The following is a 15,658-nucleotide window of genomic DNA, read 5'->3' as shown; positions in this document are numbered from 1 at the left end:
CTTCATATCGTCTGCATAGAGTAAGCATGGAATATTAAGCTCGTTATCAATATAATTAATCTAGATATTAAACAATAGGGGAACCAGGATAGACCCCTGTGGAACTCCTGATGTTACATTAAAGCTCTTGGATTTGAAACAATTTCAAAAGAACAGTAAACAAACATCTTTAAGAGATATCTAATATAAAACCATCGAAGCGTAATGGTCTATTGGCTTATCAGTTTGGTCTTAGCCCCACCTGCGCAACCCTTAGCCACACCCCCCACCCTTCCGAATCCCAATAAATACGGAAGAAACACAATTATTCTTCATAATGTTTTTGACAATCGACAACTACAGAGACTGTCTAGATCGTCCACAAGACACATATCGGTAAGTTGAACCTAGATTTTCTATTTTTATTTGAAAACTAACTCTTTTCTCTCTTTTGCAGATTCAAGAATGGAAAACCCAGAAGCCAGCTATTTGGAAAACATGGAGTGCCCAGTGTGTCTGGACGTTCTTCGCCCTCCAGTCCGTTTGTGCAAGAACCGCCACAGCACTTGCCATGACTGCCATCATCAAATAGTGAGGACCTCCCAGACAGCAAGATGTCCACTTTGCCGGGAAGAATTCGCACCAGACTCCTGCCCTGTCAAGGAGCAGTTGTACCTTGCGATGAAGGTAACCTGCAAATTCGATGGCTGTACAGTGAAAGGGTTTGGCAGAGAAGTCATCCGACATGAAAGGAGGTGTACCTTTCGAGTGCGACGCTGCCCTAATTGCCCTTGGGAAGGACCCCAACCGTTGTTAACCCCACATTATCTGATCAATCATGTACAGCAATAAAACTAATTTGTATATATTGTAAATAAATTTTCATAGTCAATAATCAATAATTGGATGATTTATTACCCCGCCTCTGTATGACAACACTTGTAATCGTCTGCAACAAAAAAAAAACTATAGCTAAAAACGCTTAAGTTGTTTAAACCCTCTTTAGATTGTCAGGTTGACATATTCGTCTATAGTCTTGGCAAAAAGAACATCGGTCAAAGAAAAATTATTTTTCTATTGTTTTCTTTTCTTCCTGGTGAGGTCCTCTATTCATCGTCTTTCCGTTCGACCACCTCACTAATAAATATTAGTTGACAGAAGTTCATACCCTAATGGTAATCCTATTATGATCTTAAAAGTTAGGTATGCCACTTCAATTTGCCTGGACTAGACATTAGACGGTATTAAAGTTGAAGTGCATGATATTGACAATGAAAGAGAACTAATTAAAAAATAGGATGGTACGCTTTTCTATAGAAGATTTACTATAATTAAAGGACCAGTAAGCTAATATGTTTAATGCCTTGTTTTTTTATTTGTTCAAACTGTTCAAATTAGTGTTTAAGTCTTTAAATTCTTGTGTCATTCTCAACCTTGATTCCTCAAAATTGTTGACAGGTGTTCGATAAATAATTTTCTTCTAATAGGGCCACAAAAAAATCTGCTGTGCCTCTCTAGTACAGGTTGCAACCTATTTCTGCACTCCTATTGCTAAAGCGACGCCACCTATGGAAGAATTGCAAGATAAATCGATAGCCATTTTGAAGAGTATTGTTCACTTGGGGGAAATAGTGAGCAAACTCTAGAAAGTTATACCAGGCAATCACCAAATAAAGATCAAAGAGAGCATTGTCAAAAATATGACGACTTTTGGAAAAGTGAGATAACATAAACCATGTAACTACAAAGTCTGAAAGGATTTCAGCTCGGCTAACTTTGTTCGGTTTTTTTGCCAAAAAAATTGATTTATTAAATTTGTAAAGAATCTCGGGGTTAGTGCGGAGGTAAACAATCCTTTAATAACTTTTAAGTGCTTAATAGTTGGAACGTACTCAGGTGGTGACGCTTTTCTCCGAAGATAAATGTAGAAAAAAGTTTGCCGCCCAAAGAGAATTTAAAGTGTTTGGTTTCAGTTCGTAAATAACTTTCTCTGGCATTTTCAATTACGTATGTTCACATGGGACTTTATTGCGGACTTAAACGTTTTTTTCTGGGGCAGACGATCCATTACAAATGTTGTCAAACAAAGGTGGCGAAATAAACCATTCAATTATTGATTACTGAGTTTGTTGTCGAAGCATTTTCGATGAATTTTAGGCAACTTTTCCGAAAACCAAAATGTTTTTACTGGACGTCGAAATCTACAAAAAATTCTTAGGGTAATTTTTGAAGGTTGTTAAAAAGAGTTGAAATTTTCATAACGGCGAAGTAATAAATCATTTTGGCTTTCGGAAAAATTGCTTAAAAATTCATTTAAAATTCTGCTTTGAACAACACGATTAATCCAGAACATGTTTCCCATAGCAATTTCTTCGTGAAAAGTGAGGATTTTGCAAATAAGTTCCTCCCCACGGCTTACGACTAGTAAAAAAATCATCACAATTGAGATAGGGCTGGTGGGTGGGGCTTATATTTTGCCCTTTTTTTCTTAATATACGTAGTCATCTTTTGACAACAAAAAATTTACCATTTTATATACGTTTTCAGTTGTTGTTGTGAATAGATGACCAGGTATATATTTAATTAAATCCGTGGACCTAAATTGAGAAGCAGCTGTGCAGGTGTCGGTAAGCCGATCGTTAAATAATTTCCGGAACGAGTAAGGGATTAGTACTTTACACCCCGGTGACCGCGTTCGGGTGGTATAAGTACCTACCTGGGAAGAGTACCGACGCCACCGAGAAGTACTCCTAAAGTACTATCTGATGATTTTATTTATTACGTTCTAACTTACTATTAAATTATTGCTAACGCTGAAAAATAAAAATTCTCGAAAATTGAAATTCATCTTCTCAAGAATAAAACTAAGGGAAAAAATTAGGGACAACGGTAGTGCTAATTTGTGCATTTTAAAAATTATTATCTTCATGCTTCGAGTTCGGATTGGTTCCAAAATTTTGGATGAACTCGCCACATTGTACTTTTGGGGTGTTGCCTTGTTGTGCCTAATGATTTATATTTAAGGAAGGTGGAAAGATTTCTAAAAATTTTATTTAAGTACAATTACAAACACAAATGATTTCCGAGTAGAAACTGAAGGATGTCGGGTGGTCATAAGTATAAATTTTCTGCCGTGGGAGGTGCACAATCCAGTGGCGGCTCGTGAGATTTTTGGTAGGTTGGGCAAGGTGGTGAAGCGGTAGGTACCTAATCAAAAGTATTTTATGTATCACGAGGTTCTTGCAGCGTAGTTATTCTGTACGTTTTTTGGTTTGAGCTCCGTTTTAGCCGGCATAATTCCAAAATTTGAAAAATACACCGTTCGGCAAGAACCACGTGAAGGTTCGGAGCGATATCTTGCCGGGGAAGGAAAAAATGAAAGGTCATTGTTAGTGTGGGGCATTGAAGGTTAGTAAATATGTAAAAAAAAACTAAAAATAAACTCTACATAAAAAATAATAAAACCAATATAACAAATAATAAAAATAAAAATAAAAAATTCTCAAAACATAAAAAAATTCTTAAATAGAAAATCGTAAAAAACAAAAAATAAACTCTAAATAATAATTAACAGTATAACAAAATAAAAAATATTCTAGAGTAATGCTTTTTGAAACTCTTGAGATAAAAAAAATTATGAACTGGTATTTGGCACATTTTTATAAAATAAGTCAATGCGTCTATTTTTTTGTAAGGCAAAATGGTCTATTACTCTGTCATAAAATTGTGTTGTTTGGACTTGTTTTTTGATCAAACCCCTTTCGATGGCAATCTTTGATAAACTAGATAATCTCGTCTGAGTCATTGAATTTCTAGTGAAAGTTTTTATTCTTTTTAAAGTTGAAAAGCTTCTTTCCACTGAAGCTGAAGTCGAGGGTAAACATAAAGCGATACAAAGCAATTTATATATTTCTGAAATCTCATTTTGCAGATCATTAATAAAAATGAAATTTAAAATGTCGGCATAATTTGAAGAATCTCCAAGTAGGTCTATATCTGAATACCACACGCGCAACTGACTTTGCAACTTAGCTTGGGTGAACATATTTTTATAATTCTTAAGTAAGGAATTAACTAAATTTTGGGGAAACGTTTGTCTGTATGACATAAATTTGTCTTTATTCAATAAATCTAGAAAATCTAAAGTTGCCATATCTCTAAATCTAACTTCTATTTGAGTAGTTATTATGTCAAGAATTTCATTAAATACGCGTTTGAAATACGTTTTAGGATCATCAATTCCATCATAGTTCGACTTACGTTTCTTAGATAAATTTGGTGGCTCAGTAATATTGGAAACTGTATTATATATTTTATTAAAATAATTGTCATTTGATCTGAAATTATTTAATGTTTGCTGCAAATTTTCTATTCTTTTCTTACAGTATGATATGTCTGTCGATTTGGACTGAATTATATCGAAAATGAATTCTGTTTGTTCAAATATGAGACTGAAAATATGAAGCAATATTAAAAAATTAAAATTTTTCAGGATTTTTTTAAAGCCTATCGCCTCTCTAATCGCATCGCCGTCTCTTACAAAATCTTCGGAATCAATAATTTTGTCAAAAACAAGTACAAGTTTATCCCTTTCTTCAATTATAACATTTATCAAACGTGATTTAAAGTTCCATCTGGTGTCGGATCCGCTAGGTATTCTCCTAGTACACATTTGATCTAAAATATTAGTCCTTTTTGTTGATTTAGAAAAATATGTGGGAAATCCTTTTGTTTGCAAAAAAAATTCGACATTCTTTAATAGATGTTGATGCGTCTTGTAATATGAGATTTAACCTATGAGCGTAACAGTGCGTGAACAGAGCTTGAGGAGCTATCTGCTTAACCCTTGATTGTAACCCATTCAATTCACCAGACATTACGGAAGCACCATCATAAGTTTGACCGATTAGCTTATTAGTGATATCGTATTTACTAAAATTTTCTATTAACAAATTAAATAAATCGGCAGCGGTTCTACCTTCACTAGCGTCAAAAAATCCCATAAAGCGTTCAACAGCTTTACCCTCTTTTACATAACGAAAAATTACAGATACTTGAGATCGGCAATTAATATCAGTGGTCTCATCAACTTGCCACGAAAGAAAGGGGCTCATTTTAATTTCGTTCTCTATAATCTCACTAATTACTTTATTAATACTTTCAATTAACTCGTTTTGAATAGTTTTTGAAAGCCCAGTGAATACCGAAGATTCATCCAAAAATACCTTAAATTTATTATCATATTTGGAAAGCAGTGACGCTAATTCCCTAAAATTTCCCTGATTTAAAGAATCTCTTGATTCATTGTGACCGCGGAATGCTTGTTCTTGGGTTGCTAAATAAATGATCATATCAATCAGCCTCGTTATTATTTCTCTATTTTCTTTAACCAGTTCATTATGCTTTAAAATACTTTGAACATGGGCTGAATCTATTGAATCTTGAATATTATTTTTTCCAAACAATTTAAATTTTAAAGACGCATGAGTATGTTGTTCTGAGTTTCCATGTTTTTGCAACGATTCGGATAAGTGTTTTAAGTCGTCGTAGCCACTAGTCCAAGGACTTTGCTTAGTCTCAGAAAATAAAAGACAACTCCAGCAGTAAAGCTTGTTTCGCTTTTCGCTTCCCGTGAGCCAGTTATACTTATCGTACCAATTATTATTAAACCCTCTGTTACCTCTGCTGCCTTTATTTTTCATTATTAAATTTTTCATTTGTGGACGTGGTTTCAATTTTACTATAAAAAGTTTATCATCATAATTTAGTCTGCTAAATTTAGTCTCCAATAAGAAATTTACGACATCATCATTATTGTTGACCACCTCCCGGATGTTTGTATTTAAACTAATACCTGTACCTGATGTTGAAGGCGCTGACGATGACAGAATACTGCTGTTACAGCTTGTCAAATTGTTACCATTTGCCATGATTTTTATGTTACGATTATTGCACTACAAAACAATTAAATTAAATCACCACAACCCCTCAGAACACTAAACAATTTTGTAATATTTAACGGTTCACGATGTGACACGAGGCAACTACGAAACTATCCGATTGGGCAAGCCCAGCCTGTATCGTCAACCCGTCAGCCTTACCAGCGGTGGCTGTGTGCATTACCGAATACAATGTTACGACATTCGAAATAGCAGATAAAATACGAATCTGACACAAATCGGTTTTTTTTTCAGCCAAGATGTGGAAAAATTTTTCACTATAACGATTAGCCGTAATGAAAATTGTTTTAGTTCGTGTTTTGTCCGTATCATTTACACTATAAAACAAATTGATTTTATTAAAAAAATGATATTACTGATTACTTGAAAGAAATTATGTACCTATAATTTTTAATTCCATTTTTAAATTCTCATTATAGCAACTACATTTTTCAGCGAAGCCCTAATCCAGTGCGTCGTATGTACTCGTATTATTTATATGCTTTATATGTGAGCTCTGGGCAAGCCCGAGCTTGGTCACTCGTGGTGTATCCCTACTCCACGCCAGCCAACGCAACAGAGCCTGCGACTATGTGGTGTTCTCTGTTTTTCAGACTAATCTCGGTATGGTAGATGCGTAAAGATTAATTCAGGCGTCTCGGGCTAGCCCGAAGATCACTTTTATCCGAAAATAAGGAGTATAACGAGCATGTTGAACGTAGGAATTTTAAGGAACATAATTGCAAGGATTTGTTATTGGATTTATTTTGTATAAAATTTGAGAAATTCATATTTTATTAATTTTAAAACCTCGAAAAAATTAGGTTGGGCTCTGCCCACCTTGCCCACTCCCACCAGCCGCCACTGGCACAATCAGTCCTCTATTTATGTGTACCTTCGCAGGTGCAAGATGTTTGAGAATGATTATTAATTAGTAATTTTGGTCCTCAATCTATGTAGAGTTTCGGGGTTTGCGGGGCGAGATTTTGAAAAAATTTGACTTGAAAATTAAATTTTTGAAAAATCGCTACAATTACCGTTGGTGAATCATCACTCAATTAATTCTTTAGTGTGTTTAGAAACACTTTTTTTGTAAAATAGCGTATTTGCATTGCACTAAAAATTCAAATTTGGCATAACTTTTGCTGTAAGTCAGAATATATAATTCCATACTGTTTTTTTAACAATAAATGATTTTTATTTTTGCATTATTTTTTAAAGTGTCATTAAAACCCAGTTCTTTTTTATTTTTTATTTTTTTTATTAAGTTCCACAGATATTCGCCTAATGCAGAACTGTAAGTGCTTTTACTTGGTTAAAATTGCCGACTTTATGCTGCCCAAGGACCAATTAAAAATATCAAATAGATGTTGGACTTCGTGATAATTATGAAATATTTGCAACATAGATGAATATTTAAATATGTTAATTCTTGAAGTTGGGTTGTAAAATATCTGCAGATACCGACCACAATGCGATGGAACCTGAAAAGGAATTGTTTACAGTAGGTAAGGACATTCAGTCATACCATTTATAAGTTTGAATAGAAAAATTAAGGAGTATATTTTTCTATGTTCCCGCAAACTCTAAAGAAAAAACTTGTTTAAAAGAAAATCATGAGGATAGCCTTGTTGTGGATAGATGTTTTCCTTGCGATAAAATAAATATTTTAAAAATTGACGTTGCAGTTTTTCAATATCATCTATGTGAACTTGATAGAAAGGTGCCCAAACAAAGCCAGCATATTCAAGTCGAGATCGAAGAAATGCCACATAAAGATTAGTAATTACGTACAAATTAGAAAGTTCTTTTGAATTTCTTATGATGAAACTCAGAGATTTATAGCTTGATTTAATTATGTTGTCATAATTTTCTACAAACGTCAATCGAGAATCAAAGCATATAGGTACTACTTCGAGATGCTAGTAAGACGAGTTAAGATTGAATTATTTAACGCATATACGGCATCATAGGAGTTAATCCTATTTGAATAAGTGACAATGCCGCACTTTTCATAATTGATGACCATCAGGTTATTGAAACACCACTTTGAGAATGTATTAATATCATCTTGAAATAAAACAACATCACTGGCGTTTTTTATAAGAAAAAACAACTTCATGTCGTCTGCATAGAGTAAGCATGGAATATTAAGCTCGATAACAATATCATTAATCTAGATATTAAACAATAGGGGAGCCAGGATAGACCCCTGTAGAACTCCTGATGTTACAATTAAAGCTCTTGGATTTGAAACAATTTCAAAAGAACAGTAAACAAACATCTTTAAGAGATATCTAATATAAAACCATCGAAGCGTAATGGTCCATTGGCTTATCAGCTTGGTCTTAGCCCCACCTGCACAACCCTTAGCCACACCCCCCACCCTTCCGAATCCCTATAAATACGGAAGAAACACAATTATTCTTCATAATGTTTTCGACAATCGACAACTGCAGAGACTGTCTAGATCGTCCACAAGACACATATCGGTAAGTTGAACCTAGATTTTCTATTTTTATTTGAAAACTAACTCTTTTCTGTTTTTCACAGATTCAAGAATGGAAAACTCAGAAGCCAGCTATTTGGAAAACATGGAGTGTCCAGTGTGTCTGGACGTTCTTCGCCCTCCAGTCCGTTTGTGCAAGAACCGCCACAGCACTTGCCACGACTGCCACCACCAAATAGTGAGGACCTCCCAGACAGCAAGATGTCCACTTTGCCGGGAAGAATTCGCACCAGACTCCTGCCCTGTCAAGGAGCAATTGTACCTTGCCATGAAGGTAACCTGCAAATTCGATGGCTGTACAGTGAAAGGGTTTGGCAGAGAAGTCATCCGACATGAAAGGAGGTGTACCTTTCGAGTGCGACGCTGCCCTAATTGCCCTTGGGAAGGACCCCAAACGTTGTTAACCCCGCATTATCTGATCAATCATGTACAGCAATAAAACTAATTTGTATATATTGTAAATAAATTTTCATAAGTCAATAATCAATAATTGGATGATTTATTACCCCGCCTCTGTATGACAACACTTGTAATCGTCTGCAACAAAAAAATTTTAGCTAAAAACGTTTAAGTTGTTTAAACCCCCTCTAGATTGTCAGGTTGGTATATTCGTCTATAGTATTGGCAAATAGAGCATCTGTCAAAGAAAAATTATCCTTCTATTGTTTTCTTTTCTACCTGGTGAGGTCCTCTATTCATCGTCTTTCCGTTTGACCACGTCACTAATAAATATTAGTTGACAGAAGTTCAAACCCTAATGGTAATCCTATTATGATCTTAAAAGTTAGGTATGCCACTTCTATTTGCCTGGTCTATACATGAGACGGTATTAAGGGTGAAGTGCAATGTTGACAATGAAAGAGAACTAATTAAAAAATAGGATGGTACACTTTTCTATAGAAGATTTACTATAATTAAAGGAGCAGTAAGCTAATATGTTTAATGCCTTGTTTTTTTTATTTGATTAAACATTTCAAATTAGTGTTTAAGTCTTTAAATTCTTCTTTCATTCTCAACCTTGATTCCTCAAAATTGTTGACAGGTGTTCGATAAATAGTTTTCTTCAAATAGGGCCACAAAAAAATCTGCTGTGCCTCCCTAGTACAGGTTGCAACCTATTTCTGCACTCCTATTGCTAAAGCGACGCCACCTCTGGAAGAATCGCAAGATAAATCGATAGCCATTTTGAAGAGTATTGTTCACTTGGGGGAAATAGTGAGCAAACTCTGGATAGTTGTACCAGGCAATCACCAATCAAAGATCAAACAGAGCATTGTCAATAATATGACGACTTTTGGAAAAGTGGTATAAAATAAATCATCGGAGGGTGTTGATGTAAATAGAAAGTCTGAAAGGATTTCAGCTCGGCTAACTTTGTGCGGTTTTTTCGCTAAAAAAATTGATTTATTAAATTTTTAAAGTATCTCGGGGTTAGTGCAGAGGTAAACAATCCTTTAATAACTTTTAAGTGCTTAATAGTTGGAACGTACTCAGGTGGTGACGCTTTTCTCCGAAGATAAATGTAGAAAAAAGTTTGCCGCCCAAAGAGAATTTAAAGTGTTTGGTTTCAGTTCGTAAATAACTTTCTCTGGCATTTTCAATTACGTATGTTCACATGGGACTTTATTTTACGGACTTAAATGTTTTTTCTGGGGTAGACGATCCATTACAAATGTTGTCAAACGAAGGTGGCGAAATAAATCATTCAATTGTTGATTACTGAGTTTATTATCGAAGAATTTTCTATGATTTTAATCAAATTTACGGAAAACCAAAATGTTTTTGCTGGACGTCGAAATCTATAAAAATTCTTAGTATAATTTTTGAAAGTTGTTATAAAAGGGTTGAAATTTTCATAACAGCGAATGAATAAAACATTTTTGTTTTCGGAAAAATTGCTTAAAAATTCAATGAAAATTCTGCTTTGAATAACACGATTAATCCAGAACGTGTTTCCCATAGCAATTTCTTCGTGAAAAATAAGAATTTTGCAAATAAGTTCCTCCCCCCGGGCTTACGACGAGTAAAAAAATCATCACAATTGAGATAGGGCGGGTGGGTGGGGCTTATATTTTGTTCTTTTTTCTTAATATACGTAGTCATCTTTTCACAACAAAATATTTACCATTTTATTCAGTTGTTGTTGTGAATAGATGACCAGGTATATAATTAAATCCGTGGACCTAAATTGAGAAGCAGCTGTGCAGGTGTCGTTAAGCCGATCGACAAATAATTTGCGGAACGAGTAAGGGATTAGTACCTAACACCGCGGTGGTCGCTTTCGGGTGGATTAAATATCTACCTGGGAAGAGTACCGACGCCACCTAGAAGTACTCCTAAAGGTACTGTCTGATGATTTTATTTATTACTTTCTAACTTACTAATAATAATACTAAGGGAAAAAATAGTGGACAACGCTAATTTGGGCATTTTAAAAATTATTATCTTCATGCCTCGAGTTCTGATTGGTTCCAAAATTTTCGATGAACTCGCCACATTGTACTTTTGGGGAGTTGTCTTGTTGGCCTTAATGAGTTATATTTAAGGAGGGTAAAAAGGTTTCAAAAATTTTATTGAAGTACAATTACAAAGACAAATGATTTCCGAGTAGAAACTGAAGGATGGTCAGGTGGTCATAAGTATAAATTTTCTGCCGTGGAAGGTGCGCAATCAGTCCTCAATTTATTTGTACCTTCCCAGGTGCAAGATGTTTGAAAATGCCTACTAATTAGTAATTGTGGTCCTCAATCTATGTAGAGTTTCGGGGTTTGCGGGGCAAGATTTTGGAAATATTTGACTTGAATATGAAATTTTTGAAAAATCGCTATAATTACTGTTAGTGAATTGTCACTCAATTAATTTTTTTATGTGTTTAGAAACAAATGCCAGATAAAGATTAGTAATTACGTCCAAATTAGAAAATTCTCTTGAATTTCTTATGACGAAACGGAGAAATTTATAGCTTGATTTAATTATGTTGTCATAACGTTCTACAAACTTCAATCGAGGATCAAAGCATATACTTAATTTCGTGATTTTAGTAAGACGAGTTAAGATTGAATTATTTAACGCATATACGGCATCATGGGAGTTAATCCTATTTGAATAAGTGACAATACCGCACTTTTCATAATTGATGACCATCTGGTTATTGAAACACCACTTTGAGAATGTATTAATATCATCTTGAAATAAAACAATATCACTGGCGTTTTTTATAAGCAAAATCAACTTCACATCGTCTGCATAGAGTAAGCATGGAATATTAAGCTCGTTATCAATATAATTAATCTAGATTTTAAACAATAGGGGAACCAGGATAGACCCCTGTGGAACTCCTGATGTTACATTAAAGCTCTTGGATTTGAAACAATTTCAAAAGAACAGTTAAAAAACATCTTTAAGAGATACCTAATATAAAACCATCGAAGCGTAATGGTCCATTGGGTTATCAGCTTGGTCTTAGCCCCACCTGCGCAACCCTTAGTCACACCCCCCACCCTTCCGAATCCCTATAAATACGGAAGAAACACAATTATTCTTCATAATGTTTTCGACAATCGACAACTACAGAGACTGTCTAGATCGTCCACAAGACACATATCGGTAAGTTGAACCTAGATTTTCTATTTTTATTTGAAAACTAACTCTTTTCTGTTTTTCACAGATTGAAGAATGGAAAACTCAGAAGCCAGCTATTTGGAAAACATGGAGTGTCCAGTGTGTCTGGACGTTCTTCGCCCTCCTGTCCGTTTGTGCAAGAACAAACATAGCACTTGCCACGACTGCCACCACCAAATAGTGAGGACCTCCCAGACAGCAAGATGTCCACTTTGCCGGGAAGAATTCGCACCAGACTCCTGCCCTGTCAAGGAGCAGTTATACCTTGCGATGAAGGTAACCTGCAAATTCGATGGCTGTACAGTGAAAGGGTTTGGCAGAGAAGTCATCCGACATGAAAGGAGGTGTACCTTTCGAGTGCGACGCTGCCCTAATTGCCCTTGGGAAGGACCCCAAACGTTGTTAACCCCGCATTATCTGATCAATCATGTACAGCAATTAAATTAATTTGTATATATTGTAAATAAATTTTCATATGTCAATAATCAATAATTGGATGATTTATTACCCCGCCTCTGTATGACAACACTTGTAATCGTCTGCAACAAAAAAACTATAGCTAAAAACGTTTAAGTTGTTTAAACCCCCTTTAGATTATCAGGTTGGTATATTCGTCTATAGTCTTGGCAAATAGAACATATGTCAAAGGAAACTTATCCTTCTATGGTTTTCTTTTCTACCTGGTGAGGTCCTCTATTCATCGTCTTTCCGTTTGACCACCTCACTAATAAATATTAGTTGACAGAAGTTCAAACCCTAATGGTAATCCTATTATGATCTTAAAAGTTAGGTATGCCACTTCTATTTGCCTGGACTATACATTAGACGGTATTAGGGGTGAAGTGCATTATGTTGACAATAAAAGAGAACTAATTCAAAAATAGGATGGTACGCTTTTCTATAGAAGATTTGCTAAAATTAAAGGAGCAGTAAGCTAATGTGTTTAATGCCTTGTTTTTTTATTTGGTTAAACATTTCAAATTAGTGTTTAGGTTTTTAAATTCTTCTGTCATTCTCAACCTCGATTTCTCAAAATTGTTGACAGGGGTTCGATTAATAGTTTTCTTCAAATAGGGCCACAAAAAAATCTGGTGTGACTTTCTAGTACAGGTTGCAACCTATTTCTGCACTCCTATTGCTCGCGTGACACCACATCTGGAAGAAACGCAAGATAAATCGAGAGCTATCCTGAAGAATATTGTTCACTTGAAGGAAAAAGTGAGCAAACTCTGGAAAGTTATACCAGGCAATCACCAATTAAAGATCAAACAGAGCATTGTCAATAATATGACGACTTTTGGAAAAGTGGTATAAAATAAATCATCGGAGGGTGTCGACGTAAATAGAAAGTCTGAAAGGATTTCAGCTCGGCTAACTTTGTTCGGTTTTTCGCTAAAAAAATTGATTTATTAAATTTGTAAAGATTCTCGGGGTTAGTGCGGAGGTAAACAATCCTTTAATAACTTTTAAGTGCTTAATAGTTGGAACGTACTCAGGTGGTGACGCTTTTCTGCGAAGATAAATGTAGAAAAAAGTTTGCGGCCCAAAGAGAATTTAAAGTGTTTGGTTTCAGTTCGTAAATAACTTTCTCTGGCATTTTCAATTACGTATGTTCACATGGGACTTTATTTTACGGATTTAAACGTTTTTTCTGGGGCAGACGATCCATTACAAATGTTGTCAAACAAAGATGGCGAAATAAATCATTCAATTATTGATTACTGAGTTTATTATTGAAGAATTTTTTATGAATTTTAAGCAACTTTTCCGAAAGCCAAAATGTTTTTGCTGGATGTCGAAATCTACAAAAAATTCTTAGGGTAATTTTTGAAGGTTGTCAAAAAGGGTTGAAATTTTCATAACGGCGAAGTAATAAAACATTTTGGAAAAATTGCTTAAAAATTCATTGAAATTCTGCTTTGAACAACACTATTAATCCAGAACGTGTTTTCCATAGGAATTTCTTCGTGAAAAATAAGGATTTTGCAAATAAGTTCCTCCGCACGGCTTACCACGAGTAAAAAAATCATCACAATTGAGATAGGGCGGGTGGGTGGGGCTTATATTTTGTCCTTTTGTCTTAATATACGTAGTCATCTTTTCACAACGAAAAATTTACCATTTTATATACGTTTTCAGTTGTTGTTGTGAATAGATGAACAGGTATATAATTAAATCCGTGGACCTAAATTGAGAAGCAGCTGTGCAGGTGTCGTTAAGCCGATCCATAAATAATTTGCGGAACGAGTAAGGGATTAGTACTTTATACCCCGGTGACCGCGTTCGGGTGGTATAAGTACCTACCTGGGAAGAGTACCGACGCAACCGAGAAGTACTCCTAATGTACTATCTGATGCTTTTATTTATTACGTTCTAACTTACAATTAAATTATTGCTAACGATGAAAAATAAAAATTCTCGAAAATTGAAATTCATCTTCTCAAGAATAAAACTAAGGGAAAAAATTAGGGACAACGGTAGTGCTAATTTGTGCATTTTAAAAATTATTATCTTCATGCTTCGAGTTCGGATTGGTTCCAAAATTTTGGATGAACTCGCCACATTGTACTTTTGGGGTGTTGCCTTGTTGTGCCTAATGATTTATATTTAAGGAAGGTGGAAAGATTTCTAAAAATTTTATTTAAGTACAATTACAAACACAAATGATTTCCGAGTAGAAACTAAAGGATGTCGGGTGGTCATAAGTATAAATTTTCTGCCGTGGAAGGTCCGCAATCAGTCCTCAATTTATGTGTACCTTCGCGGGTGCAAGATGTTTGAAAATGACTACTAATTAGTAATTTTGGTCCTCAATCTATGTAGAGTTTCGGGGTTTGCGGGGCAAGATTGTGGAAATATTTGACTTGAAAATGAAATTTTTGAAAAATCGCTATAATTGCCGTTAGTGAATTGTCACTCAATTAATTTTTTTATGTGTTTAGAAACAAATGCCAGATAAAGATTAGTAATTACGTCCAAATTAGAAAATTCTCTTGAATTTCTTATGACGAAACGGAGAGATTTATAGCTTGATTTAATTATGTTGTCATAATGTTCTACAAACTTCAATCGAGGATCAAAGCATATACTTAAGTTCGTGATTTTAGTAAGACGGGTTAAGATTGAATTATTTAACGCATATACGGCATGGGAGTTAATCCTATTTGAATAAGTGACAATATCGCACTTTTCATAATTGATGACCATCTGGTTATTGAAACACCACTTTGAGAATGTATTAATATCATCTTGAAATAAAACAATATCACTGGCGTTTTTTATAAGCAAAATCAACTTCATATCGTCTGCATAGAGTAAGCATGGAATATTAAGCTCGTTATCAATATAATTAATCTAGATATTAAACAATAGGGGAACCAGGATAGACCCCTGTGGAACTCCTGATGTTACATTAAAGCTCTTGGATTTGAAACAATTTCAAAAGAACAGTAAACAAACATCTTTAAGAGATATCTAATATAAAACCATCGAAGCGTAATGGTCCATTGGCTTATCAGTTTAGTCTTAGCCCCACCTGCGCACCCCTTAGCCACACCCCCCACCCTTCCGAATCCCCATAAATACGGAAGAAACACAATTATTCTTCATA

The 15,658-nt window shown here is 34.9% G+C and overlaps 1 protein-coding gene across 1 annotated transcript; it reads right to left on the bottom strand.

Moving 5' to 3' along the window:
* Window positions 1-867: 867 nt before the first annotated feature.
* Window positions 868-6,099, bottom strand: LOC135136070 (zinc finger MYM-type protein 1-like). The gene is made up of 3 exons (XM_064065197.1): window positions 6,007-6,099; window positions 4,774-5,933; window positions 868-928 (listed from the first exon to the last, which is right to left on the bottom strand). Exons 1-3 carry the CDS (start codon window positions 6,097-6,099, stop codon window positions 868-870), a joined length of 1,314 nt encoding a protein of 437 aa, XP_063921267.1.
* Window positions 6,100-15,658: the final 9,559 nt, after the last annotated feature.

Source organism: Zophobas morio, unplaced genomic scaffold, assembly GCF_036711695.1.
Source record: "Zophobas morio isolate AGI-343-1 ecotype UQ-CSIRO unplaced genomic scaffold, CSIRO_AGI_Zmor_V1 ptg000026l, whole genome shotgun sequence".
Taxonomy (NCBI): domain Eukaryota; kingdom Metazoa; phylum Arthropoda; class Insecta; order Coleoptera; family Tenebrionidae; genus Zophobas; species Zophobas morio.
The sequence above is the reverse complement of the archived record's forward strand: the minus strand, read 5'-3'. Positions and strand labels throughout refer to the sequence as shown.

Excerpts from the sequence above, each read along its gene's own strand:
- LOC135136070 (XM_064065197.1), bottom strand. The coding sequence starts at position 6,099 with ATGCACACAGCCACCGCTGGTAAGGCTGACGGGTTGACGATACAGGCT. Across the intron at positions 5,934-6,006 it reads TAGTTGCCTCGTGTCACATC|TGCAATAATCGTAACATAAA; the intron begins GTGAACCGTTAA and ends ATTGTTTTGTAG. Across the intron at positions 929-4,773 it reads ACGCACTGTTACGCTCATAG|ACGATTACAAGTGTTGTCAT; the intron begins GTTAAATCTCAT and ends TTTTTGTTGCAG.